The sequence below is a fragment of the Tupaia chinensis genome, unplaced genomic scaffold (assembly GCF_000334495.1).
Source record: "Tupaia chinensis unplaced genomic scaffold, TupChi_1.0 Scaffold000320_1, whole genome shotgun sequence".
Lineage (NCBI taxonomy): Eukaryota > Metazoa > Chordata > Mammalia > Scandentia > Tupaiidae > Tupaia > Tupaia belangeri.
The window spans coordinates 1834317-1861297 of NW_006159813.1; the positions used below are offsets into that span (position 1 = coordinate 1834317).

The 26981-nt window shown below is 43.4% G+C and overlaps 1 protein-coding gene across 1 annotated transcript in view; it reads right to left on the minus strand.

Moving 5' to 3' along the window:
- LOC102495863 (RING finger protein 10) overlaps nt 1-26981 on the minus strand; it is a 59280-nt gene that overhangs the window by 9458 nt on the left and 22841 nt on the right. Inside the window, exons 4-15 of the mRNA XM_014588957.1 lie at nt 22498-22697; nt 20772-20862; nt 17526-17710; nt 17310-17446; nt 12913-13073; nt 10008-10133; nt 9462-9732; nt 9134-9267; nt 6739-6856; nt 6403-6504; nt 3824-3979; nt 2587-2590 (exon numbers count right to left, since the gene is read on the minus strand). Coding sequence (XP_014444443.1) covers nt 2587-2590; nt 3824-3979; nt 6403-6504; nt 6739-6856; nt 9134-9267; nt 9462-9732; nt 10008-10133; nt 12913-13073; nt 17310-17446; nt 17526-17710; nt 20772-20862; nt 22498-22697 — 1685 coding nt within the window. The remainder of the gene's footprint in view (nt 1-2586; nt 2591-3823; nt 3980-6402; nt 6505-6738; nt 6857-9133; nt 9268-9461; nt 9733-10007; nt 10134-12912; nt 13074-17309; nt 17447-17525; nt 17711-20771; nt 20863-22497; nt 22698-26981) is intronic.

Below are 26981 nucleotides of genomic sequence, written 5' to 3' on the forward strand. Positions count from 1 at the left end.
AGGAACCAGAGACCTGATTACATGAGTCAAGTTCCAAAGAGCTAGAATCTTAACAAGAGAGATGAATCCAGAATGAGATCTGAATAACCAACCCCCTTCCCCCCAAAACGAACTTTGATCCAAGCTTCATCTTTGCCATGTTCTCACAAGCCAAGAACATCACTCACATGAGTGATCAGTGCAGGCAGAAAAAAGTCTTCATATTTACAATAACACTAGAGTTATGGTTGGCTATTCCCACAGTGCAAAAACCCTTCTCTTATGAAATGCTACACTTCCCACAAAGGCAGCTCCCCGGGCCCAGGTATTCTGGCACAGACCAGTATTATATGGATAAAAAAACCTCAAGAGGGACCAGCAGTTAGTGTAATGGCTATGTCGCTGAACTCCCATGTAGCCGAAAGCGGTTCAAGTCCCTGACCTGGTGGCTTAAACTCACGCTGGGCATGTGTGCGTGCATGCCCAAGATCCCAAGAGAATGGAGGAGAAGGGATTGCAGCATGGTCATCTCCCCGGGGGGTGATTTCGCACTTTCTATCTCTCTGTCTCGTGTCTTTCTCGTGCACGCACGCGCCCTATAGCAAAAACCTCTCTCGAGAAAAAAAAAAAAAAAAAGCCTCAAGAAAAAGCTAAACTTCATCAGGTCAACCTTTATTTTCTAGTCAGTATATATATATAACCTAGGAGTATTCAGAACCTCAAGATACACACCTTAAAAATATCCAACACAAAGATGCGAACTTTTCCCTGATACTCTCTAGGTAACACTCTATCTCTTCAGATCTAGAGTTGAACAGTCTATCCACTGCCCTGATCACTGCTGGACGGCAAAGGCCTGCTCTCTCTCTCTCACTAGCAGGACTCCCCATAGTCATCCAGTGCTACCTGGTAGTTTTACTCGTAGGCTCATCTAACTGTTCTTTCCTAAACACGTTAAAAGTTCATACTTTCAGAAAAGTTAGTGAAAACACAATCCTCGTACTACAGATATTTCCAACGACCTGCCACACTTCTTCATATAGCAGCCCCTTTCTCAGTTAACTGGAATAGCATCAAAGTCATGTATTCCTTAAAAACTAGGGTCAAAGGGCCAGCAGATAGTGTAATGATTACATCACTAGATTCACATGGTTCGAGTCCCAGACCCGGGTGGCTTAAAACTCATCCTAGGGGTATATGTGTCCAAAATCCCAAGAGGAGAATGGAGAAGGGATTGCAAAATGGCCATCACCTCAGGATAATCTCGTTTTCTATTTCTCTGTCAAGCACATGCACCCTACAGCAAAAATTTCTCTCTTAAAAAAAAAAAAAAAACAGTAAAAACAGGTTTAAGTTCTAGGCCCTGCCACAAACTAAGTCCCTACTATAGCCTCAGGTTCCTGATCTGAAAGTGAGAGACAATCACCAGGGTCACAAAGAGTTCTGGGACCTACAGATGTCATTGGACTCCCACGTGGCCGACTGTGGATTCCCAGACCCGGCAGCACAAAACTCGCACAGGCACATATGCGTGTGTGCCCAAGATCCTGAGGGGAGAATGAAAGAGAAGGGACTGCAGCATGGCCATCCCCCTAGAGGGGGACTTCTCATTTTCTCCTTGTTATTCCAGCAAGCACACAGGCCCTATAGCAAAAATCTCTTAAAAAAAAAAAAAAAAAAAGTATTAAATATTCTGATCTTGGACATACTATTTAAAATGCCAGGCTAGCAGGTAGTATAGAGGGTAAGGTAGCAAGATCCCATATGGCTGATTGTACAGGTTGAATCCCAGGCCCAGTAGCTTGAAAAACATATCAAGTGCATTTACACATGTGCCCCAAATCCCTAGATGACAAGGGATTGTGGTCATCCCCCTCAAGGGTGATTTCTCACTCTCCCTTTCTCTTCCCTCTTCTGTCTCTCTTCAACAAGTGCACACTCCTTATCGCAAATTTAAAACAAAACCAAAAAATATGCTAGGCACATGGTGCATTTGAGCCCCAATCCTGATAAGACAGAGAAACAAAGGACAAGCAAGTGTGGCAATGACAACGCCCTATTGAGGGTGCTTGCTCCCTTTCCCTCTGGTGACCATACACATCCTCTCGCAAATCAAAATAACAAAAACTACTTCCCTAATAGATGGAGATCAGAAAAGATAGTTCTCTATGAGTTCTCTAATAACATTAAAAATATTATTTAAAATAAAAAAATAGGTTGGGCCAACCAAGCAGTTCAAGCCCTAGACTTGGCAGACTGAGGCACAAGCCAGGCACCTGTGCATATATGCCCAAGATCCCAAAAGGAGGGAAAGGCAGAGGAGAAAGGACTGCAGAATGACCATTCCCCATAGGGGATGCTTTCTCCTCACCCTCGTGTCTCTCTCCCTCTCTCTCTAATGAGTGCATGTGCCCACTAGCAAAATAAATTAATAACAATAATAAAAATGTCTACCTCTTTGCACAAGCTCTTAATCTAAATCTTACTCACTAGACTAACACTATTACCAACTGAAATATATTTTTCCCAATATTTTCCTTTACATTCACATATATAAACCTACAATAAAATGCTTTGTTCTGTGGTGGCGGTTTTTTTTTTTTTTTAAAGTCTGCAATAGGGCACATGCATTCACCAGTCAGAGAGAGAGGGAAAGTGAGAAATCACTCCCCCCACTGGGAATAGCCACATCACAATTCTTTCTCCATTACCAACTCTTGGGATTTTAAGCACACACACACACACACTTGGTGTGATTCTCAAGCTGCCAGGTCTGGGCCTCAAACCACTCAGTTAGCCATGTGGGACCCAGCTGCCTTAATCTCCATGTCATCTGCTGGCCCCCATGGTAGTGTTCTTAACCCACAAATGATAATATTTTTATTCCCATTCTACAAAGTTTCAGTCTTCCCATTAGTTACTAATGGGAGCTATAGGTGTAAAGCATTTTACAGTACAAATGGTATGACTGAACCATTTCACTATCATGCTTTTTTTTTCTGTTATAAACAATGTTAAAATAAACAGACATGTAGGGACCAGCAGTTAGCATAATGGTTATGTCACTGGACTCCCATGTAGTCGACCGTGGTTCGAGTCCCGGACCCGGTGGCTTAAACTCATGCCGGGTGAGTGTGTGCGTGCCCAAGATCCCAAGAGGAGAGGGGAGAAGGGACTGAGGCATGGCCATCCCCCCTGGGGGGTGATTTCTCACTTTCTATCTCTCTGTCTGCCTGGCGAGCGCACACTCCCTATAGCAAAAACTCTCAAAAAACAAACAACAAACAAACAAACAACAACAACAACAAAAAACAGACATGTATAAAATGCTTGAGTAAATGGCTGAGTCACCTGGAAGAATCAAAGTTTAACTATTCTGCCTCATGAGTTGCCTTGCAATATTTCGAAGCTGGTAGAGTATAAGTAATCAGTACAGTTGTAGTAAAAGCGAAACAAATGATAATCTGGGCCAGCTTCATAGCCTAGTGTTTAAGGAAGCTGGCTCCCAGTTGGCTGACCAGTTTGAATCCAGCCCCAGCAGCTAAGAAAAGTGTATGTCCCAAAATCTCAACAAGACGGAAAAATGGAAGAGAAAGAATTGGGGGAATCTTTCCCTGTCTCCCTTCCTCCCTCCCTCCCTCTCTCCCTCTCTCTTGGGCCAGTGCAACTGCCCTCTGGCAACAATAAAAAGAAATTTGCAAGAATTTAATGTATTTTACTCAAGGTGATGTTATTTCCATGAAGATCATGCTATGCTGAACAGGTCAGGGTTATGAATTCAAACACCAGGACCATGCTTAAGGCCTAGGTGATGGCTGAATTTACTAAGTCCAACTCTATTTACCTGGATGGGAACCTGGACTTCTGCTAAGAGGAGAAAGGGAGAGGGCCCCATGGCCCTCAGTGCTGGTGGGACCCAAAGCAGAATCAGAAGAACAGGTATAGGAATTGAAGGCAGGAAACTGCTGTAGATTCTCGAGAGGAATGTGGACTTCTGGGTCTGCAAAGAAAAGACAATAATGGTAGGTCCATTCTTCAAATCTTTTTCACCAGTTGAGGACGGCCAATATGCAACCCCAACCCAAGGGTCCAGAGGACACAGAGTTTTAAAACTCATTTTAGAATTACTGTCATTCTAGGGACCAGCAGTTAGTGTAATGGCTATGTCACTGGACTCCCATGTAGCTGACCATGGTTCGAGTTCTGGACTCGGTGGCTTAGACTCATGCCGGGCGTGTGTACGTACATGCGAGAGGAGAATGGAAGAGAAGGGATTGCAGCATGGCCATCCCCCCTGGGTGGTGATTAAAAAAAAAAAGAATTACTGTCATTCTATAACATGTCTTGTTTTCATGTAAAAGTCTTGCTCTTAAAATTAATAACTGAAGGGTCAGCAGGTGGCATGGTGGTTGGGGCGCTGGACTCCCACATGGCCAATCACAGTTTGAGTTCCAGAGCTGGTGGCTTGCTTTCTCTCTCTGTGGTCAAATTAAATAATAATAAATAAAATTAAATAAATTGTAAAAATTCATAACTGAACCTGGATGATAAAGATGGGGGTTAATTACATTGTTTTCTACCAATCTGGATATTTCCAGAAAGTGAAAAACAGCCCAACCACAGAAGCACAGGCAGCAAGAGCACTGCTGCACGATGCTGAAGGCTCTTGGTTCTCACACAGGTCTACCTCAACATGCAGGAAATGGCCGTAATCCTGGCTGGCTGCACAACTAGCGGGAGGAACACAGGTCAAAGGTGCCTATCTCTTTCTTGTAAGAAGTAAATAAAGTTTGAAAAAGAAAAAGTTAGTTAAAACAGGGCCAGCTGGTGGCATCATGGTTAAGGTAGCTGGATGTCACATGGCCAAAAATCCCAGACCCAGCAGCTTGAAAAACACACCAGGTAGGGCAAACAGATGGCAGGGTGGTTAAGGCGCTGGACTCCCACCCACATGGCTGACTATGGTTCAAGCCCAGACCTGGTGGCTTGCTTTCTCACTTTCCCTTTCTCTCTGTCTCTTTCTCTGAGGTAACAAATAAAATAATAAAATTAAAAAAACAATTATTTTTAAAAAAAGAAAAAAAAAAAAAGAATAGAAAACCACACCAGGCACATGTTCATGCACATTAAAATGGAAAATGGAGAAGAAGGGATTGTGGCATGGCCATCACCCTCTGGGTGGTTTCTTTCTTTCTTTCTTTCTTTCTTTTTTTTTTTTTGAGAGGTTTTTGCTATAGGGCATGTGTGCTCACCAGAAAGACAAGACAGAAAGTGAGAGATCACCCGCCCGGGGGGGTAGACCCACGCCACAGTCCCTTCTCCATTCTCCTCTTGGGATTTTGGGCACACATGCACATGCGTCCAGCGTGAGTTTAAGCCACCGGGTCTGGGACTTGAACTGCAGTTGACTACATGAGAGTCCAGCAACACAGCCATTATGCCATCCACTGGTCCCCAGCTCTAAGTGGTTTCTTACTTTCTCTTTCTCTAGCAATCACATATGCCCCGCAACAAGTTTTTAAAAAAATTAAAACAAACAAAACCATATCCCTGAAACATCTGTTTTGTGAAACTTTAGGACATGTGCCAAACAGCTGCACTGTGTTGGAGAGTCCAGCAACACAGCCATTATGCCATCCACTGGTCCCCAGCTCTAAGTGGTTTCTTACTTTCTCTTTCTCTAGCAATCACATATGCCCCGCAACAAGTTTTTAAAAAAATTAAAACAAACAAACAAAACCCTATCCCTGAAACATTTGTTTTGTGAAACTTTAGGACATGTGCCAAACAGCTGCACTGTGTTGGTACCCCAGGTAAATACTTCAGTTTGAGAAGCAAAATTTATAATTTCCATACCATATGAAATCAAAACAGGTCCGACCTAACTAAAGATTCTAACTCCTTGTTTTCCAAAGGATAACCAGGCTCTCACTTCGTACCAATCCCCTGAATTCAAGGAAGCTTACGCTGAAGAACCAGATCAAAAAACTCTGTGCTTCTTGGTACAAAAGAACTCTTAATCCTGTGTACATTTTCCAATTTGTCAAGCTGTCTGATCTTTAGAACAGTCCTGCCAGACACTGTGTAGAACTGTCGAGGAGAGGGCAGTGACAGAGAGCACAGGGAACAACTGCCTCCAGCTCTCTTCAGCAGAGATCTAATTCTCTTCCACTCCGTTATGGTTGAATTTCATCTTAATCCTCACTACGTGGCATGCACTTTAACCCACATTAGCTCATTAAATTCACAAACAAGCCTACAAAGGGAGTAGTTTAATGATTCTCATTTAAGTGCTAGGGAGAAAAAACAAAACACAAGTGGCAGAGCTGAGACATGAGCCCAAGTCTGGGGCTCCTGGGCCTGGCACAGAGCCTCCTAACAATGACAAACAGCAGGACCGAAGATGACAGTTCCTGAACTTACACTTGCCCTGCTTCTTGTTCTCTTCCATCTCAATCCTGCGCTCTCGGCGGCGCTCCTCCCGAGCCTTCTTCTGGCGCTGCCGCTTCCTCTTCTCAATGTCATCTGCAGGGCAGTCAGGTTGTGAGGAGGCAGACTCGGGACAATCTGGCCTGAACTCCTCCCTGTGACTAGTACCCAAGCCCACACCCACGGGCCCAGCTGACTAGGTGAACAGAGACAGTGTTCAGGAGGCACTAAGCCCCACGAACAGCTCAAGTTTACTCATACACTGAAGAAACTTCTAGCCACAAGAATCCATAAAACCCCTATCGAGAGGAGCAGAGCGGGCATTCTCACCTGAGAACATCTCCAGGGTTTCCTTAGAGACCACAGGAGGCTGCAGGGCCAGTTCACATATGCTGAACTCACAGGTGAGTGGTAAGTGAGAGAGATATCTATGACGCTGTCGAACATCCTACATTGGAAAAAGGATCAATACTGAACTAAGACCAGGCCTACCTCTGAGAGCACCGTGTGCCCACACAGATATACAACAGCATACATACACTCACAGACAGCACTGGGGCTCAAAGAGCAGTGCTCAGGCTATCACCATTTGGAAAAGCCAGATGGAACTGGCAAGTAACCTATAGGAAGGCAGAAGCAGCCAGGACGTTTTTTGGTGTGTGCCATCAATGAATGAATTCAACCTGGTAACAAATAACCTAAAGCTGATCAGCTGTTTCTGATTTTCCACGGTCCTCTCCCTTTTGAACAGGGAAAACAGGGAAAATAAAAATAGTATTTGTTGGGAAGCCAGCAGGTGGCACAGTTTTGTGGGACACTGTTGCCAAATAGGAAAAAGAGAAACAAAAAGAAACTCAATCTTTTTTTTTTTTTTTTTGAGAGGTTTTTCACTATAGGGCGCGTGCGCTTGCCAGACAGACAGAGAGGGACATAGAGACAGAAAGCGAGAAATCATCCCCAAGGGGGGATGGTCACGCCACAATCCTTTCTCCTCCAGTCTCCTCTCAGGATCTTGGGCATGCACACACACGCACCCGGCGTGAGTTTTAAGCCACCGGGTCCAGGACACGAACCGCGGTCGACTACGTGGGAGTCCAGCGACATAGCCATTACGCCAATTGCTGGTTCCCAAGAAACTCAGTCTTAAGGGACCAGCAGGTGGTGTGGTGGTTAAAGGCACTAGGGTCCTACATAGCAAACCACAGTTCAAATCCTGGGCCTAGTGGCTAGCTTTTTCACTCTCTCTTTTTCTCTCTCGTCCTGTCTGAACAAACTGGAAAATAATAATAATAATTAATAAAGTTAAATAAAATAATTCTTTAAAAAAATTTAGAAAGAAAAAACTTGATCTTGAATGAAAGGAAGAGATATCTATATCCTCAAACGATAATGAATCTGAGAAGCAGGGAGCAGTGGTAACTGACTTACTAAAAACTCTGGCAGTGAGGGACGTGCTAACTTATAAAACTGACAAAATCATGGACTTAGAAATACAAAAAGTGGGGACCAGCAGTTTTGTAGAACTTACAAAAGAGAACAAATACAGCATAAAAGGTACGTATAAATTACAAGGATATGATAGGAGTTAAAGTTCTCCCTTTTTTTTTTTTTGAGAGGTTTTTACTATAGGGTGTGTGCACTCGCCAGAAAGACAGAGAGACAGAAAGCAAGAAATCACCCGCCAGGGTGGATGGCCACACTGCAATCCTTTCTCCTCCATTCTCCTCTCAGGATCTTGGGCACACACGTGCACGCACACGCACTCGACATGAGTTTAAGCCACTGGGTCCGGGACTCAAACCGTGGTCGACTACATGGGAGTCCAGCGACAGCCATTACGCTAACTTCTGGCCCCTTGGTTTCTCAGTTTCTCACGCTCTCTCTCTTTCTCGTCAAATGACAACAAATGAATGAATAAATAAAATTGACAATTCTTTAAAAACAAACAAAAAAAAAAGGTGAGCCAGTGGGTGGTGTGGTGAAGGCACTGGACTCTCATAGAACTGACCGCAGTTCAAGTCCTGCACCTGATGGTTTTCTTTCTTTTTCTCTCTCTCTCTCTCTCTGTTGAGCCTATGTGCCCTACAGCAAATTAAAATAATAATAAAAAATTCTTGGGACCAGCAGATGGCATAATGGTTACATTGCTAGACTCCCATGTGGCCAACTGTAGTTTGAGTCCCAGACCTGGCAGCTTAAAACTCACGCCCAGCGTGTTTACATCAGTGCCCCAAATCCCAAGGAGAATGGAAAAGAGACTGTAGGGTTGCCATCCCCTCTAAGGGGTGATTTCTCACTTTCTGCCTCGGTCTCTCTAGTAAGCATGCACACCCTATAGAAAAAAATCTCTAAAAATTAAATAAATAAATCTTTACAAAAACAAAACAAAACAAAAACTTGGGGCTCAGAGGTGGTATGGTGATTAAGGTGCTGAATCCCATATAGCCAACTGCACAACTGCTTTTTAAGCCCTGTAGCTTAAAAAATTAAGTGCCAAAAAAAAAAAAAAAGTGCACATGCACATGTATCTAATATCCCAAGGAGAATGAAGAAGTCTCTCTCTCTCTCTCTCTGGTGAGTGTACATGCACTATAGCAAAAACGTTATTAAATAAATAAATAAATAAAAGGTTTCGAAGGTTTGTGAACTTAGGCTGGCTAGGCCCACCTGAGAAATTAGGTTAATGTCAGTTCCTGACACTATTCTTCTACAGGGAAGACCTTACCTCGGACATGGAGTAGCCAGCGATCTCTACCACAGTTGCTGAGATCTTCTCAGGGCTCTGCTCCAGGCTGCCATATTCCCGCACGAGGCAGCGGACATTCACAGGGTGCAGGAACATGTGCTGCCCATCCTCCGCTGAAGATAAGTGGCTCCGTCACACAATCGTCTTGGCCAGACTTAAGGATGGGTCTCTCCCTCATAGTCAGCCCTGGCTCTCCCCAGCCATGCCAAAAGGCACAAGCCACACAAGACCCCGAGATCTACTGGAAATTACCCCTCTCTGCTTAGAGAACCTCTGTGGGAACCCAGCCCTCCTCAGAAACTCTCACCTTGGTAAAAGTAGTAACAAGGAGAGCTGCTCAGGGGCGTGAGGCCTGGCTTGATGGTGGGTTCTTGCTGGCTGGACTCCACACAAGAGGTCCCCTCTCCAAGATTGTCATCTGCTAATTCCAAGTCTTCGCAGGCTTCTGACAAACCCTCAAGCTCTGGTTCAAAGACTTCTTCTTCCTCTACCAGAGGGAGAGCGAGAGGACGAGAAGAGTCCAGAGAACACACTTCTGTGGTTTCTTCATCAAAAGCAGACAGGTACTCTAGCACGCCCTATTGGAACAAACTATATCAACAGAAAGTATATGCCCTGCTTTCAAGAAGGAAGTAAAGTGGCAAAGGCACAAATTAAGCACCCTGGTTGCTTCTATAAGCTGTCACATCCATTGATTTAACATTGCTGGGAAAAGAATTGGTAGTACGCACAAAGAAAATGCTCATAGTTCTCTTTTCTTCCAAGAAAGTTCAGATCTCACAATGGTGCCACCAGCTCAACAGCAGCATCTGAGCAATGGCAGCTGTTTAATCTGTGATAGACACGCACTAACCTTCCTGGGTTGAAAACCCGACTCCTTCGCCAAGGGAGCCATCAGCACCAGTTGTTCCAGAGCAGCCACGACACCAGTCACTTCCCCTCTGCTTTCAGCCAACCCGGACAGAGCCTCTTCCCGAGCCTAAGGCCACCAGAAAGAAAACCAAAGAAAGGCTAAGTTTCCAGGCACACCAAGTTTGAAGAACAAAGGCTTAGCACAGCCTCTCACAACAGGAGCAAAAGTTGAAAATCATCAAGATCCAAAGGGAAAGGTACTTAAAATCTTCAGTCTTTTAAGGGAACAGGAACCAAAGCACCTGGTACCCACAAAGAATGCTATTCTGCTTAGCATCTCTGACCCTGACAAGACTACACAAAAACTTCCTGAACAGAAATCCAAGAACATAAAACTAGCCTCAGTTTTTACAACCACACAGAGAGAGGCCCAGAGTAGGAGATAGGGATTTGGCTGACCCTACCTCAACCTGCACAGCTCTAGTTCCACATAGCTTTTCTTCTACTTATTTGAACCAACACTGCTGCAATGTACAAAGAAAAACAGAAATACACAGAAATTTGCCCCAAGAGGACTTGGGGAGTCAGAGAGATAGCAATTCAAATACCAAATTAATGCCTTGTTTAGTGACCTTAAGCAAATTACCTAACCTTTGATTCCATTTCCTCACCCATGAAAGACCAAAGAGTTGTCTCTGCTATACCAGGACATGAAGGTTAAATGAGGTGCTATGCCTGTCATCTGCTAGTGAGAGGTTTATTATTCTCATCTAGTTCTCAAAATATATTCTGGGGATGTACAGCATCAGAATCACCCTGGACCTTGTTATAATACAAATTATTGAACCTACAAAGCCCAGATCTAAGAATCCATCTCTCTGGGTGGAGCCAACTAGTAGCATGATGCTTAAAGTTTAAGAAAGCCTGTTGGGGCCAGCAGGTAATATAGTGGTTAAGGTGCTAGAATCCCATATGGTCAACTGCAGTTCAAGTCCCAGATCTAGTGGCTTGAAACACATTGGGCGTGTGTGTGTGTGTGTGTGTGTGTGTGTGTGTGTGTGTGCGTCCAAAATCCCAAGAAGAGAATGGAGGAGAAGAGACTGCAGTGTGGCCATCCCCACTGTGGGATTGATTTCTCACCTTTGTCTCTCCAGTGAGTACACACACACCCTGAAGCAAAAATCTCTCAAAAAAAAAAAAAAGGGAAGAAGAATTCCTATTGTGTGGTCAGCAGGTGGCATGGAGATTAAGGCGGTAGACCCCACACGACCAATGAAGGCTTGTGTCCTGGACCCGGTGGCTTAAAAATCATGCTGGGTGTGTCCAAAATTCCAAGATGGGAATAAATTAGAAGGGATTACAGCATGGTCATCACTCTGGGGGATGAAAGGAGTGATTTCTTACTTTCCCTCTCTCTGGTGACTGCATACACCCTATAAAACTAAAACCTTAAAAAAAATAAAAAAAAAATCCCTGTGTGAAGGATCCAGAACCTAGGGAACTCTGTACTTGGGTAACTTTTATTGTTTAATAGACATTAGTTGCTAAGACCTATTGGGCATGCCATAATACTTTCTCCGCAATGACTCTCAAATAAAACACTTGCAAAAACTAAACTAAGTATTTACCCCCCCCCCAAAAAAAAACCCCTATCTCACTTAAGAATACATTAGAGGGGTTGGAAAATGGTGTGGTAGTCAAGGGCGCTGGACTCCCACGTGACTGCAGTTCGAGTCCCAGACCTAGTGGCGTGCTTTCTCATTCTCTCTCTCTCTGTTTCTCTAGTCAAATTTAAATAAATGAATAAAGTCAAATAAAATAATTCTTTTTTTTTTTTTGAGAGGTTTTCACTATAGACCGTGTGCGCTCACCAGGCAGGCAGAGAGAGACATAGAGACAGAAAGCGAGAAATCACCCCCCAGGGGGGATGGTCACGCCGCAATCCCTTCTCCATTCTCCTCTTGGGATCTTGGGCACGCACACACACGCGTCCAGCGTGAGTTTTAAGCCACTGGGTCCGGGACACGAACCACAGTCGACTACGTGGGAGTCCAGCGACATAGCCATTACGCTAACTGCTGGTTCCCAAATAAAATAATTCTTAAAAAACAAAAAAGATGGGTACCATCAGGTGGTGTGATGGTTAAGGCGCTGGATACCCCACATGGCCGACCACGGTTCAAGTCCCGTATCTGGTGACTTGCTTTCCCACTTTCCCTCTGCTTGCTCACTCACGTGCTTGCACGCGCTCTCTCTCTCTCTCTCTGTGTGTCTCTGTCTCTCTTTGGTCAAATTAAAATAAAATGAATGAATAAATAAAATTGAATAAATAATTCTTAAAAAAAAAAAATCAGATTGTCAGGTAAATCATATTTTTCTGTTTTTCTATGCAAAACTGTGTCATGACGTTTCCAACAACCCAATAGCTAACCCAAGAAACTCCACTGACAGGTATAAAATCATGTGACTTGTTCCTTTCTATTCTAGAAAAAGCTTTAAAAGCCTACAGGGCCCAGTAACTGTGGCACAGCAGTAATACAATGCCCTACAAGGCTGGAAACCACATGCCTACTACAGGTTTAGATCACTGGGTTTGCATGAAAACACACTAGGCATGTACTCAGGTGCCCCAAATCCTGAGAAGCTGGAAGAGCACCATGAGACACTGCCAGGGTACTTTCTCTACTTCCTCTCTCTGTGTGCTATCATTTAAAAGAAAATTTTAAAAAAACCTATATAGTTCAGTCTTTCCTCACCAAACTAAGCCTGGAAAAAATTGGTTTGAGGATATTCCTTGTTTATAATCTTAAATGAGGGGTTGAAGTACCTTATCCCCACTGTCTATGCACACACTCCAGAAACAGAGTAGGGGTCCTTGGCTTTAAGTTTCCAATCCGTCCTCTCACCTTGAGCTCCTGGATAGCTGCCTCAATAAAGCAGGACTCGGGGGTGTGCTTCTCCTCTGCCAATTGCTGCTCTAATGCCACTTTCTCTTCCAGAATTACCCGGTGCAGCACCTGCTGCTTGGAGGCCAGCAGCAACTTGGAGTACTGGCTGTGCTGTTCATCTACAAGAAAGCCAGCAAGATCACAAAATGAAACATGCAAAGTTCATGATGTCACTAAATAGGAACCATCTTCTTCCAGGGCAGCAGAGTAGGGTAACTGAGCATACATTTCTAGAAAATAATTTAACAATGACCTTAAGATTTATAGGGGCAGCAAGTGGCATGGTGGTAAAGGCACTGGAGTTCTGCATGGCAGATTGCAGTTCAAGCCCCAGGCCCAGTGGCTTGAAAGTCACACAGGGCATGTGCGCACACATGCCTAAAATCTCAAGAAGCTAAAAGAGGAGAATGGATTGCAGCATTGCCATCCCCTCTGGGCAGTTATTTCTCATTTTCCTTTCTTTTTCTCTGTTTCTCGCCAGCAAGCGCATGTGCCCTATGGCAGAAAGAAAAAATAAAATTTTATTACTCTGACCCTGTAATACAAGAAATCTAAGAAAACCAGAGACACAGTTAAAATTGTAATCGTACAATGTTTATCAATTATAGCATTGTATGTAATACCAAAAACGTTAAAACCAACCGTTAAGTCCAATAAAGAAATGATTAATTAGAAGATGGTAAGTTCATTAAAGAAAATTTTGAAGACAAAAGAAGTATTTTCTAAGAAGGGAGAAATTAGTGACATGTGGAAGTATCTGTTCTGGGGGGGGGAAGGCAGATGTCAGGAACCAGCAGATGGCATAATGGTTATCTCACTGGACTCCTATGTAGTAGACCACAGTTTGAGTCCCAGATCTGGCAGCTTACAACTTGTGCATGGCGGAGAGGTGAAAGTGGTTACAATGAAGCAGGTGGCATGGTGGTTAAGGGTGCTGGATTCCCACATGGCTGATTGCAGTTCGAGTCTTGAACCTGGTGGCTTGCTTTCTCACTTTTTCTTTCTCTCTCTCTCTCTCTCTCCCCCCCCCTCTTTTTATCTCTCTCTCTGTCCCTCACTGGATAAATTAAAATAGAAAAATAAAGTTAAATAAATTTTTTTTAAAAAAAGCTCAGAGTGCTTGCACGGCCAAGATCCCAGGGAAAGAATGGAGGAGAAAGGATTGCAGCATGGCCATCCCTCCAAGGGGTGATTTTTCACTTTCTCTCTCTGTCAAGCACATGCACTCTAAAGCAAAAATCTCTCAGGAGCAGTAGATGGTGTAATGGTTACATTGCTGTACTTCCACATAGTCAAGCATGGTTTGAGTCCTGGACCCAGTAGCTTAAAGTTCATGCCAGGCGTATGTTCATGAGTGCCCAAAATCCCAAGAGGAGAATGGAGGAGAAGGGATTGCAAGATGGCCATCCCCCCATGGGAGGGTGATTTCTTGCTTTCTGTCTCCCTGTCTCTCTGGCAAGTATATGTGCCCTATACCAAAAATCTCTCTCAATAAATGAATAAGTAAAAGAAAAAGCAAGAACAGAAAAAGAAAAATGCTGGATTAAAGGTTATGCACATTTTAAATATTACCAAACTGCCTTCCTAAAGGCTGTTATCTATGTACATTCACACCAAGAACAAGAGTATCCATTTCTCAACTCCTGCCAAAACCCAGTGTTATCAATGTCTTTTGGGGGAAGGAATGTCAATCTCTGATGGGCATTCTGATTTGTTAACTCTTAGTCAAATTACTGGGTTGTTGGGAAAGTAATGAGGTGCTTTTGCATAGAAAAATATGTCATGGGGCCAGCAGGTGTCGTGGTAGTTAAGGTACTGGACACTCCCACATGGCCAAGCATCATTCAAATCCCAGACCCGGTGGCTTGCTTTCTCACTTTCCCTCTCTCTCCCTGTGTCTCTCTTTGGTCAAATTAAAATAAATGAATGAATAAAATTAAATAAATCATTCTTTAAAAAAAAAAAAAAAAGACAAGAAAAGTACATCATGACTTTCCTGATGAGCTAATATACCTCTCTAGCTATCTGAAGGTTATTCTGACTTCTACTGGGAAATACTCTGTTACATGCTTCAGCCTACTCTTCTACTAAGTTGTTCTTCTAATTTATATAATACGTATATGTTGTGAATGTTAGTCTTAAATTTTAAATGTGGAAATCTCTAGTTTATCATGGATCAACTTTAAGGAGTCTTATGAGATGTAACTTTCATTCTTTTTTGTTGTTGTTGTTAAAGAGAGATTTTTACTATAGGGTACGTTCACTCACAGGAGAGACAGAGACACAGACAGAAAGCGAGAAATCATCCCCCAGGGGAGATGGATGGCCATGCCACAATCCCTTCTCCTCCAGTCTTCTCTTAGAATTCTGGGCATGCACGCACATGTGCCCAGCCTGAATTTTAAGCCTCCAGGTCTGGGACTTGAACTCCAGTCAACTATGTGGGAGTCCATTATGCCACCTGCTGGTCCCATAACTTTCATTCTTTAAAATAAAATTTATTTATTTTTCTTTACAGCATCTATGGTTTCAGCCTGATTCAAAAATCCACCAAAAATTTAGGATCTACAAAGATATACTGATTTTCTTTTAAAAGCCTTGGATTTTAATTTATCATAGGGCACATGAGCTCACTGGAGACAGACAGAGAGAAAAAGAAAAAAAAGTGAGAAAGGACTACAGTAGAAGATGGCCATGCCATAATCCCTTCTACTCTATTCTCCATTCAGGATTTCAGGCATGCACACACAAGCACCTGGTGAGTTTATCAAGCTGCTGGGTATGGGACTCAAACTATGTAGTCAGCCATGTGGGATCTAGTTGCCTTAACTACCACACCACTAGCTGGTCTAAGTTTTAGATTATTTTACACTTTGTTCTCTATTAGATTATATGGATGGCATGTGATTTTTTAAAATAAGAATAATCAACTAGGGGGAGGGCCGGCAGGTGCCGTGGTTTTTGAGGGCGCTGGGACTCCCAAGTGGCTGACCACGGTTTGAGTCCCAGACAGACATGGTAGCTTGTTTTCTCACATTCCCTCTTTTTCACTCTGTCCCTCTCTGGTCAAATGAAAAATAAATAAGTAAATAAATTTAAAAATAGTTAAATTTAAAAATTAAAAAAAAATATTAATAATCAACTGGGGGCCAGCAGGTGGTTTGGTGGTTATGGTGCTCAACTCCCACCAACCATGGTTCAAGTCTTGGACCTGGTGGCTTGCTCTCTCACTTTTAACTCTCTCTCTCTCTGGTGAGTGCATATGCCCTATAGCAAATTAAATAATTTCTTTAAAAAGAAAAAAATAATGGGGGCCAGTAGGTGGCATGGAGGTTAAGGGCACTGGGGGATGACCATCTTGCAATCCCTTCTCCTCCATTCTCCTCTTGGGATTTTGGGCACTCATGAACATACGCCTGGCATGAATTTTAAGCCACTGGGTCCAGGACTCAAACCTTTAATCCCACATGGCCGACCATGGTTCAAGTCCCAAACCTGGTGGCTTGCTCTCTTACTTTCTCTCTCTCTCTCACTCTGTCCCTCTCTGGTTAAATTAAAATAAATAAAGTGAAAGGAAATCATTCTTTTTTAAAAAAAAAATAATAATAAAAGCCAACTGTTCCAATACAATTTTTTTAGAGAAACTTTTGGTATAGGGCACATGTGCTCATCAGAGAGACAGAAAGCGAGAAATCACCCTCTGGGGGGGGGGGTAGCCACACCACACTCCCTTCTCTATTCTCCTCTTGGGATTTCATGAATGCACACATATGCACCCAGCGTGATTTTCAAGACAGTGGGTCTGGGACTTGAACCATGGTCAGCTATGTAGAAGTCCACCAATGTAACCACTATACTATCTGCTACTCTCTGTGCTATAGGACCAGTTGTTGATACCATTTATTTTTCCCAGATACTAAAATGCCACTTTAATGAAATGCTCACTTCTACATGGAACATAGGAAAGATAAGCTCTCACTCTCCCCCACTGTATGCATATATCACACTCTACAGTCTAACAGCTTATTCACCTAACTCTCTCTTCTATTAGACTATGGAGTTCTTTAATAATAAGAGCCAAGATGGGCTGATTGTTGGAATCACCAACATTGGGGGCAAAGTATCAGATACTATTCAATAAAGCCTTGAGTAGTGAAAAATTTAGATACACACACACATCTCAACCAAACTTGAAACCAAGGGTTTCCCTCTTCTGCAAACTTTACCCTAACCTGCTAGAATCCTACTACTACTTTGAACAGACTAGCGTTGGCTTACACAGTAGCTAAATATCCAACACTACAAAGATTTATTCAATAGCCTAAAAGAGTGTACCCAAAATTAATGGAACTCACCTCCGAGATGAATGGGATGGTCTACATTCATCCATTTGGATTTGGGCAAAGCCACCAACACCCCTTTCTCCCTCTTCATCAGCTGCATCGTAATGGTATCACCAACAACATACTGACGTGATTCGGTGGCAACAACACTGTAATATGGACATTTAGATGTAGAGGAGTAAGTAGTTAGTGGACTGGAGTCTAACCTAGTAAATGTCTAAGTCTCACCTCTTGAGATCCTTCTTATGCACAGAACTGTAACAGATGGGACATTTACTCCAGGTCTTCTCACTCAGTGAAAGATAGTGCAGGATACATGCCCAGCAGAAGATGTGTCCACAACGGGTTATCTTGGCTGCAGTAGGTGGGTAGAGGCATATTGGGCAAGATGGCACTTCATGGCTACAAATGCGCTGAAACAAAATGCCACAAGTTTCACTGCTTTCAGAATTGATGAGAGGCAGTCAAAATTACTGCCTCAGGACCAGCAGTTGGCGTAATGGCTACATCACTGGATTCCCATGTAGTTGACTGCAGTTCGAGTCCCAGACCTGGTGACTTAAAACTCATGCCGGGTGCGTGTGTGTGCGTGCCCAAGATTTCAAGAGAATGGAGAAGGGATTGCAGTGTGGCCATCCCCCCAGAGGATGAGTTCTCACTTTCTATCTCTTTGTCTCTGGCGAGCGCACATGCCCCATAGCACAAACCTCTCAAAAAAGAAAAAAGTTACAGCCTCTCCTCACCTGGCCCCATTCCCATACATCTCAACTCAACACATCTGCAAAAAATTATTTAATAATCTAAGTGTACATGTGATAACATTTTAACCAAATCACTAAGGAAACCACAATAATGGTTTAAAATGTAATAAAATCAATATATAACAGATAACTTACTTTGGAAGGTTCCACATTAAAAGGAAAAGATGACAGAAATCACCATATGATCCTATTTCTGAAGTTTATTTATTTATTCCATGAGAGAGACAGAGATAGTTACAGCAGCATCAACAAGGTCCTGACACCACAATCCACCCTACCTTCAACCAGATCATGAGCACGTGTTTGCCTAGCATACACAGAGAGGTCTCTAGACTTGACTAACAACCTTCTCCTGTGGGTTACAAAGTGTCATATTTTATAACTATCCAGCCTCAGTTCCATCCATTGATCTATTCATTTATTCATTTATAGAGAGATTTTTGCTTATAGGGCACGTGCACTTGCCAGAGAGACTGAAATACAGAAAGCGAGAAATCACTCCCCAAGGGGATGGTCATATCGCAATTCCTTCTCCTCCAGTCTCTCGGGATTTAGGGCATGCACATACACACACCCAGTGTGAGTTTTAAGCTGTCAGGTTCAGAATTTGAACCACAGTCGACTACGTCAGAGCCCAGCAATGTAACCATTACACCATCTGCTAGTACCCCCAGTCCCATTTTTAAAAAATGAAGACTTAATATGGAGCCAGCAGGTGGTTGAGGCACTGGACTATGACTGGACTATCGCAGTTTGACTCCTGGACTTGATGGCTTGTTTTCTCTCTTTCTCTGGTAAGCACAGATGTCCTATAGCAAATTTTAAAATGACCATCATCATAAATAAAATAATTTTCTTTTTAAAATTTTTTGAGAAGTTTTTGCTATAGGGCATGAGCGCTTGCCAGAAAGACAGAGAGAGACAGAAAGCGAGAAATCACTCCGGGGGGGGGAGGGGGGGATGGCCACGCCGCAATCCCTTCTCCTCCATTCTCCTCTCGGGATCTTGGGCACCCACGCACATAAGCCCAGTGTGAGTTTAAGTCACCAGGTTCAGGACTTGGAACTATGGTCGACTACATGGGAGTCCAGTGAAATAGCCATTACACCAACTGCTAGCTCCTTTTTTATTTTTTTATTTATTCATTAATTTATTTTAACTTGACCAGAGACAGACACAAAGAAAAAGAGAGATAGAGGGGGAGGGAAAGTGAGAAAGCAAGCCACCAGGTCCAGGACGCAAACTGTGGTCAGACATGTGGGAGTGTCCAGAGCTTTAACCACCACGCCACCTCCTGGCCCCCAAAATTAAATAATTCCTTTTTTTCTAAAGAATTACTTTATTATTTATTTATTTATTTATTTTAATTTGACCAGAGAGAGAGAGAGAGAGAGAGAGAAAGAAAGTGAGAAAGAAAGCCACCAGTTCGGGACTCAAACCACAGTTGGCCATGTGGGATTCCAGTGCCCTTAACCACCACACCATCTGCTGGCCCCTCAAAATTAAAGAATTAAATAATTCGGGACCAGCAATTAGCGTAATGGCTATGTCGCTGGACTCCCATGTAGTCGACTGTGGTTTGTGTCCCAGACCCGGTGGCTTAAACTGACGCCACGTGTATGTGCATGTGTGCCCAAGATCCCGAGAGGAGAACGGAGAAGGGATTGTGGCATGGCCATTCCCCCAGGGGGTGATTTCTCGCTTTCTGTTTCTCTGTCTGGCAAGTACACACACCCTGTAGAAAAAATCTCTCCTAAAAAAAAAAGAAAAGAAAAAAATTAAATAATTCTAAAAAATATTGGTATGTACACACTCATAAAGGCATAAAAAGGGTCTAAAACTATCACTGATTTTCTATAGAGAAGTTAACTAGACTTTGCTTTATGTATAACAATGTAAGGCACACTAGAACTTAAGTTTATAAGCCTTCTGTGTCCTTCTCAGATGATGTCATGAATTTTCATAGCACTGAAAACATAAGGTTTAGAGCCAAAAGCCTCTGTTCGCCCCTCCCCCCCCAAAAAAAAGGGCTGTCATTTTTAAAGGAATTCTACATTAGATACCCTATCAGGGTCAGTGAAAGGATGCCTCGCTGGGCCAGCAGATGACATGGTGGTTGGAGGCACTGGATTCCCTTAGCCAACCATGGTTCAAGTTCCAGACCTGGTGACTTGCCTTCTCTCTTCCATTTTCTCTTGCTCTCTCTGGTCAAATTAAAAAATAATAGTAACAACAAATGGAATGAAAGAAATTAATAAATCTTTAAAATAAATAAATAAAGGATGCCTAGAGGCTCCTTTAACACAAAATGCAGCATGTACCTCATTCACCTACCACAAGGTGAGGCCAATCTGAAACTGCTCACTACGAATGGCTGCCAAGGAAGCAATGTCCATGTAATGAGCACACTGCGGGTCAGGAGAGTAACCAGTGTCTCTCTCAGAGTCCTGATTATTACTCCCTGAGAGAGGTGGTTGTAGACAAACCACTGACATCCCCCAGACCAAAGGCTCCTATATCCCACCCCTGTAGGTCAGTCAATGCCAATCAGAATTACAATGCAGACTCGGAATAAGCAAGAACTGGCCTGTGGGAAGTGTCAACATAAGGCCAAGGCAGCAAGGGAACTGGCAGTGTACACGGCGCACAGCTGCTGTGTCACCAGTCCCTTTCTTTAGTTCTAATAGTCTGTAGACGTGGCTGAACTACTCACCACTTGTTCCACAAAGTCCCAGTTAACTAAAGTATCAGGATCGGCAAAATGAGCTGTGTAGTCTTGATCTTCAGACACCACAAACTGGCAGCTACAAGACAGCAAAAGGCAGGCTGTTAGACTCTACCAAGAAGCCTTCAGCAGAAACTCATCATCTCTTCTCTTAGAGATCAGATGTGGGCCGGCCATCAACAACCATGGTCCATGAAGCACTGTACTGAACTTCAGTCTCAGCTCTGAACCTTGGCTCTGAAAAGAATCCAGAATCAGAGGGTAGAAGTCTAACTCTATGAACTGTTTCTTCTGCTTCAAGCCTAGTCAAGTTCCCTGTATGCCTTCCTTGATCTGAAATTATCCCAGACTAGCTCCAACAAACAGTAAGCCAGATTTCCCTCCTCACCGCTTATGGGGCTGGTCTTCAAGACAGTGGAAAAGACTGTTCTCACACAATCATTTGAGACGTTTATATAAAGTATGAAATGATAATTTCACTCTAGATTCAGTCACATGTTATATTATGACTAATGCCCCACAAAGAAAAACAAAAGGGAATCAGTATTTAATCAAATTTATGCCACGCACTTCAACTTGTCAATTAATCCTTTTTTTTTTTTTAAAGAGAGATTTTTGCTATAGGGTGTGTGCACTTGCCAGAGAGCAAGAAAGTGAGAAATCACTTTCCAGGTAGAATGGCCACACCACAGTCCTTCTCCATTCTCCTCTTGGGATGTTGGGCATATACGCACATGTGCCCAGCATGAGTTTTAAACCACCAGACTATGTGGGAGTCCAGCGATGCAACTATTATTACATCTGCTGGTCCCATTTTTAAAAAATTTTACTTAGCATCATCATTTTTTGTTACAGGGCACACGCGCGTGCATGCACGAGAGGGCGGGGAGGGAGGGAGAAAAGCAAGCCACCAGTCCAGGACTCAAACCATAGTTAGCCATATGGAAGTCCGGTCCTTAACCACCACACCACCTGCTGCCCCTCAATTATCTCTGAAGAAACTTGCTCTTCAAGGCCTATGGCTAGTGTGGTGGTTAAGGTGCTGGATTCCTATATGGCTAACTGCAGTCCAAGTCCTAGATTCAGTAGTTTGAAAAATCACAACAAATATATATATATATTTTTTTAGAGGTTTTTTGCTATAGGGCACGTGTGTGCTCCAGAAAGACAGAAAGCAAGAAATCACCCCCCGGGGGGGATGGCCACACCGCAATCCCTTCTCCTCCATGCTCCTCTTGGGATCTTAGGCATGCACGCACACGCGCCTGGCATGAGTTTCCGGGTCCAGGATTCGAACCGCAGTCGACTACATGGGAGTCCAGTTACATAGCCATTACGCTAACTGCTGGTCCCACAAATAAATATTTTTAAAAGAAAAAAATTTGCTCTTCCTTATAGACAAAATGCTGAAATTGCAGAGATTTAGTAAATTACCCAATGTCAAAGCCCAAAGCAAGGTTCAAATCTGGGTTAAATTCCACACACTTTTTCTTCTTCAACATGATACTGAAAACATTCATTTAAGCCTTATATTCTCTTAAGTATCAAGATACTTCTTTCCAAGTGAGTGAAAGAAAGGGAAGTGGAAAAGGGAACAAGGAGCCAGATCAATTCTCTGGTTATATCCCACAGTAGTTTCAAATAAGCATCCTCACAGCACCACAGCTACCCAGAGGCTCAAGTCCATTTTCCTGCAAAGAGCAGCAATACTCACTTGGCCTGTAAAAAGAGTTCCTTGTTAAAAGGCTTATGCCCCCACTTGTTCCTTTTTCCCCAGCTGCCATGTCCACTGCTTTCAAAGTGACCCGCCTGGCCACGGGGTTCAAAAGTAAAATTCAACAAGTGGTTCAAGTTGATCTTCTTAGGACCAGAGAACTGGGCAGGGCTAAACTCTGCCCGTTGAGCCTCTGCTACCTAGAGAAAATAAAAATCAAACAGAATATTTTAAGTTAGGATGACACTGACCAATTTACAGCAAACCCCACCAAAACCATTCTTTTACACAGCTTAAAATATTAACTAAATAAAACAAAGAGTAAAGTAAACAATCTTCCTAAGGAAGGGTAATGCAAAAACCTACCCCAGACCTGGATGAAGTAAACAACTTTTCCCTGGATGGGGAAAAGAGAGCTTTTAGCATATGATTACTAATTTGTTCTTCTTTTTCTTTTTGAGAGATTTTTAATATAGGGCATATGTGCTCCCCAGAGAGATGAAGAGAGAAAGTGAGAAATAACCCTCCCCAGGGGGGAAGGCCACACTGCAATCCCTGCTTCTCTATTCTCCTCCAAGGACCCTGGGTGCGCACGCGCACACAAACACCTGGCATGAGTCTCAAGCTGCAAGGTCCGGGACCTGAACAATGGTTGGCCATGAGACAGTCCAATGCCTCAACCACCATGCCACCCACTGGCCCCAAAAATGTTTTAAATTATGGTTAAATATATATAACATTAAAAAAAAAATAGTGCTTGCTCCTTAACATAGTAGTTAAGGCAACTGTATCCCATATGGCTAACATCACAGCTCAGATCCCAGGCCCAACTGCTTAGAAAACATGCCAGGCACATGCCCATGTATACCCAAAATCCCGAAGAGAGAGAGAAATGGAGGGATTGTGAAATGATCATTCCCCACGAGAGTTCTCATTTCCCTCTTTCTTTCTCTGTAAATGCAAGCACTTTCTAGCAATCAGTCGACCAATCAATAAGGGCCGGCTCTGTGGCCTGGTAGTTAAGGCAGCCAGATCCCACAGAGCCGACCATGTTGTTTGAGTCATGGACCCAGAAGCTTGAAAAACATACCACCATGCCACCTACTGACCCTCTCATTTACTTTTTTTTAATGTGAGGACTACATGAGTGCCCCAAACCTCAACAACATTAAGAAACGGGCCGGCAGGTAGCATGGTGGTAAAAGGCACTGGATTCCCACATGGCCGACCATGGTTCATGTCCTGGACCTGGCAGCTTGCTTTCTCCCTTTCCCTTTTTCTCTATGGTCAAATTTTTAAAAAATAATGGGACCAGCAGTTAGCGTAATGGCTATGTCGCTGGACTCCCACGTAGTCGACCGCACTTCGCGTCCTGGACCCGGTGGCTTAAAACTCACGCCAGACGCGTGTGCATGTGTGCCCAAGATCCCGAGAGGAGAATGGAGGAGAAGGGATTGCGGTGTGACCATCCCCCCTGGGGGTGATTTCTCCCTTTCTGTCTCTATGTCTGTCTCTGTCTGTCTGGCGAGCGCATGCGCCCTATAGCAAAAACCTCTCCAAAAAAATAAAAGAAAAGAAAAAAAGAATGGAGGAGAAGGGATTGTGGCGTGGCCATGCCCCCTGGGAGGTGATTTCTCACTTTCTGTCTCTCTGTCTCTGTCTGTCTGGCAAGCGCACACGCCCTATAGCAAAAACCTCTCAAAAAAAAATTTTTTTTTTAAATAATAACTACAGGGACCAGCAGTTAGCGTAATGGCTATGTCGCTGGATTCCCATGTAGTCGACAGCGGTTCGCGTCCCGGACCCAGTGGCTTAAAACTCACGCTGGGCACGTGTGCGTGCGTGCCCAAGATCCCAAGAGGAGAATGGAGGAAAAGGGATTGTGGTGTGGCCATCCCCCCTAGGGGGTGATTTCTAGCTTTCTGTCTCTCTGTCTCTGCCTGGCAAGTGCATGCACCCTATAGCAAAAACTTCTTCAAAAAAAATATAACAATAACAAATGGAATTAAATAAATACTTATTTAAAAAAAAGAGAGAGAAATAAAAAGAGATTACGGTGTGGCCATCTCCACCAGGGAGTGATTTCTCCTCTCCCTGTCTCACTACAGAGCATACACACCCTCTAGAAAAAATAAACTAATTAAATATAAAATCAAGAGCAAAATACAGATAACTGCTTTTTTATCTTGAAAAATCTTGGAGATAACCCCTTTTTATGTAAGTCTGCAGGAAGCCCAAGACTTCAGATTCATCCCTTCTCTCCTACACTCTCATCTCCGTAACTGACTTCCCTAAATCACAATCTTCCACTCCAATTCCCCAAACTTAGATCTAAAAAGCTTGTGCTCTATCAAAAACTCCACTACAATCTCAACATTGTTGTTTATCCTAGCTGTCCATTGCCACTCTCTGTAACACTACCCACTGTAATCCCAAATTACAATATGTCCAATACGTTAACCTCGATTCCTTGACCACCTTTCTTCAACTGGCTTGCCTCCCACCCTATCTCAGCCACCCACTCCTGTTGGATACCTTCTAGAGCAGTGTTGTCCAATAGTCCAATATGGCAGCCACTAATTAAGATAGGGCTGCTGTATATGGCTAGAGCACTTGAAATATGGTTGGGAACAAGTGGCAAAATTGCGTTTCAGGTCCAGCTCGTGGTGCAGGTAGAAGGGTGCCACTGTGTGACGATTCAGGCCATTTGGGAGGCCTGCATTTGGTACCTGGTCAGATCTAAAGAGGCCAGGCCAAGTGGCATGCACCTGTAGTCCTAGACAGCTAGGAGAGTGAGACAGCAGAACCTCCTTTTTATTTTTTTTTTTTTTTTTTTTTTAAGAAAGATTTTTGCAGGGTTGGTAGATGGCGTGGTGGTTGGGGCACTGAACTCCCACATGGCTGACTGTAGTTAAGAGTCCCGGACCTGGTGGCTTACTTTCTCAATTTCTTTCTCTCTCTATATATATATATCTATATCTGTATCTATAGATATATATTTTTCCCCCTGTTCCTCTCTGGTCACATTAAAATAAGTAAATAACGTTAAGGGGCCAGCAGGTGGCGTGGTGGTTAAGGATGATGGATTCCCACATGACTGATCGCGGTTCGAGTCCTGGACTTGGCAGCTTGCTTTCTCACTCTCTCTCCTCTCTGTCCCTCTGGTCAAATTAAAGTTAAATAAAAATAATTCTTAAAATAAAGAGATTTTTGCTATAGGACATGTGCACTCACTGGAGACACACAGAGAAAGTGAGAAATCACCCCCCGGGGGTATGACCACAACACAATCCCTTCTCTTCCCCTCAGGATTTTGGGCATGCATGCACATGCACCCAGCGTGGTTGACCATGTGAGAGTCCAGCACCTTAACTGCTATGATCCTGCTACCCCTGAGCAGGATCTCTGGATGTGGTAAGACCTGGTCAAAAAATATCTCTCTGCCACCTTTTCCTCTGCTCTCTCATTTAAAAAAATAAAAAATAAAAAATAAAAAAATTACATTTTAGATATCTTGGATCAAATATTGAAATCAATTTCACTTGCTTCTCATTTTCTTTCCTTTTTCTCCTTTTTTAGATTTGGTATAAACTGTGTGCACTTATCACAGAGAGAGAGAAAAGGAAAGTGAGAAATCATACCCAAGAGAGGATAGTCATGACACTATCTCTTTTCTTCTGGTCTCCTCTCAGGATTTTGGGCACTAACGCACATGTGCTTGGCATAATTATCAATCCACAAGGTCCTGGACTCCTCCACACCACCTCTGGTCCATCTCATTTACTTTGTTTCTTTTTTTTAAGTTATTTTTGCTATAAGGAACATGTGCTCACCAGAGAAAGACAGAAAGAGAGAGGGAAAGTGAGAAATCACACACACACACACCCTGGGGAAAACAGCCACGCCACAGTTTCCCTCCACTCTTTTCTCGGAATTTTAGGCACACAGGCACATGCACCCAGAGTGATTTTCAAGCAGCTCTGAGACTCAAGCCATGAAGTCAACCACAGGTGATGCAGTGCCTTGACTTCATCATCACCTGCTGATCTTTTTTTTCCATTCTTTTAGTTTGCCACAGGAAGTACCTGCTTCCCTGAGAGAGAGGGAGAGAAGGAAAGTAAAAAAAAATCACCCCTCAGGGGGTTGACCACACCACAATCTCTCCTCCTCCATTATCCTCTCAGGGCTTTGAGCAGGCTCTCACATGTGCCCAGCATGACACTCAAGCAGCTGGATCCAGGACTCAAACTGCAAAGTCAGCCATGTAGGATCCAACCACCTTAACCTCCACAGTTATCTGCTGGCCCCTTCCTTTTTTGAGAGATTGATTTTTGTATAGGGTACATGCACTTGCCAGAGAGACAGTGAGAAATGAACTCCTGGGGGGATGATCACATTGCAATCCCTTCTCCTCTCAGGATTTAACACACACACACACACACACACACACACACACACACACACACACACACACACACGAGAAA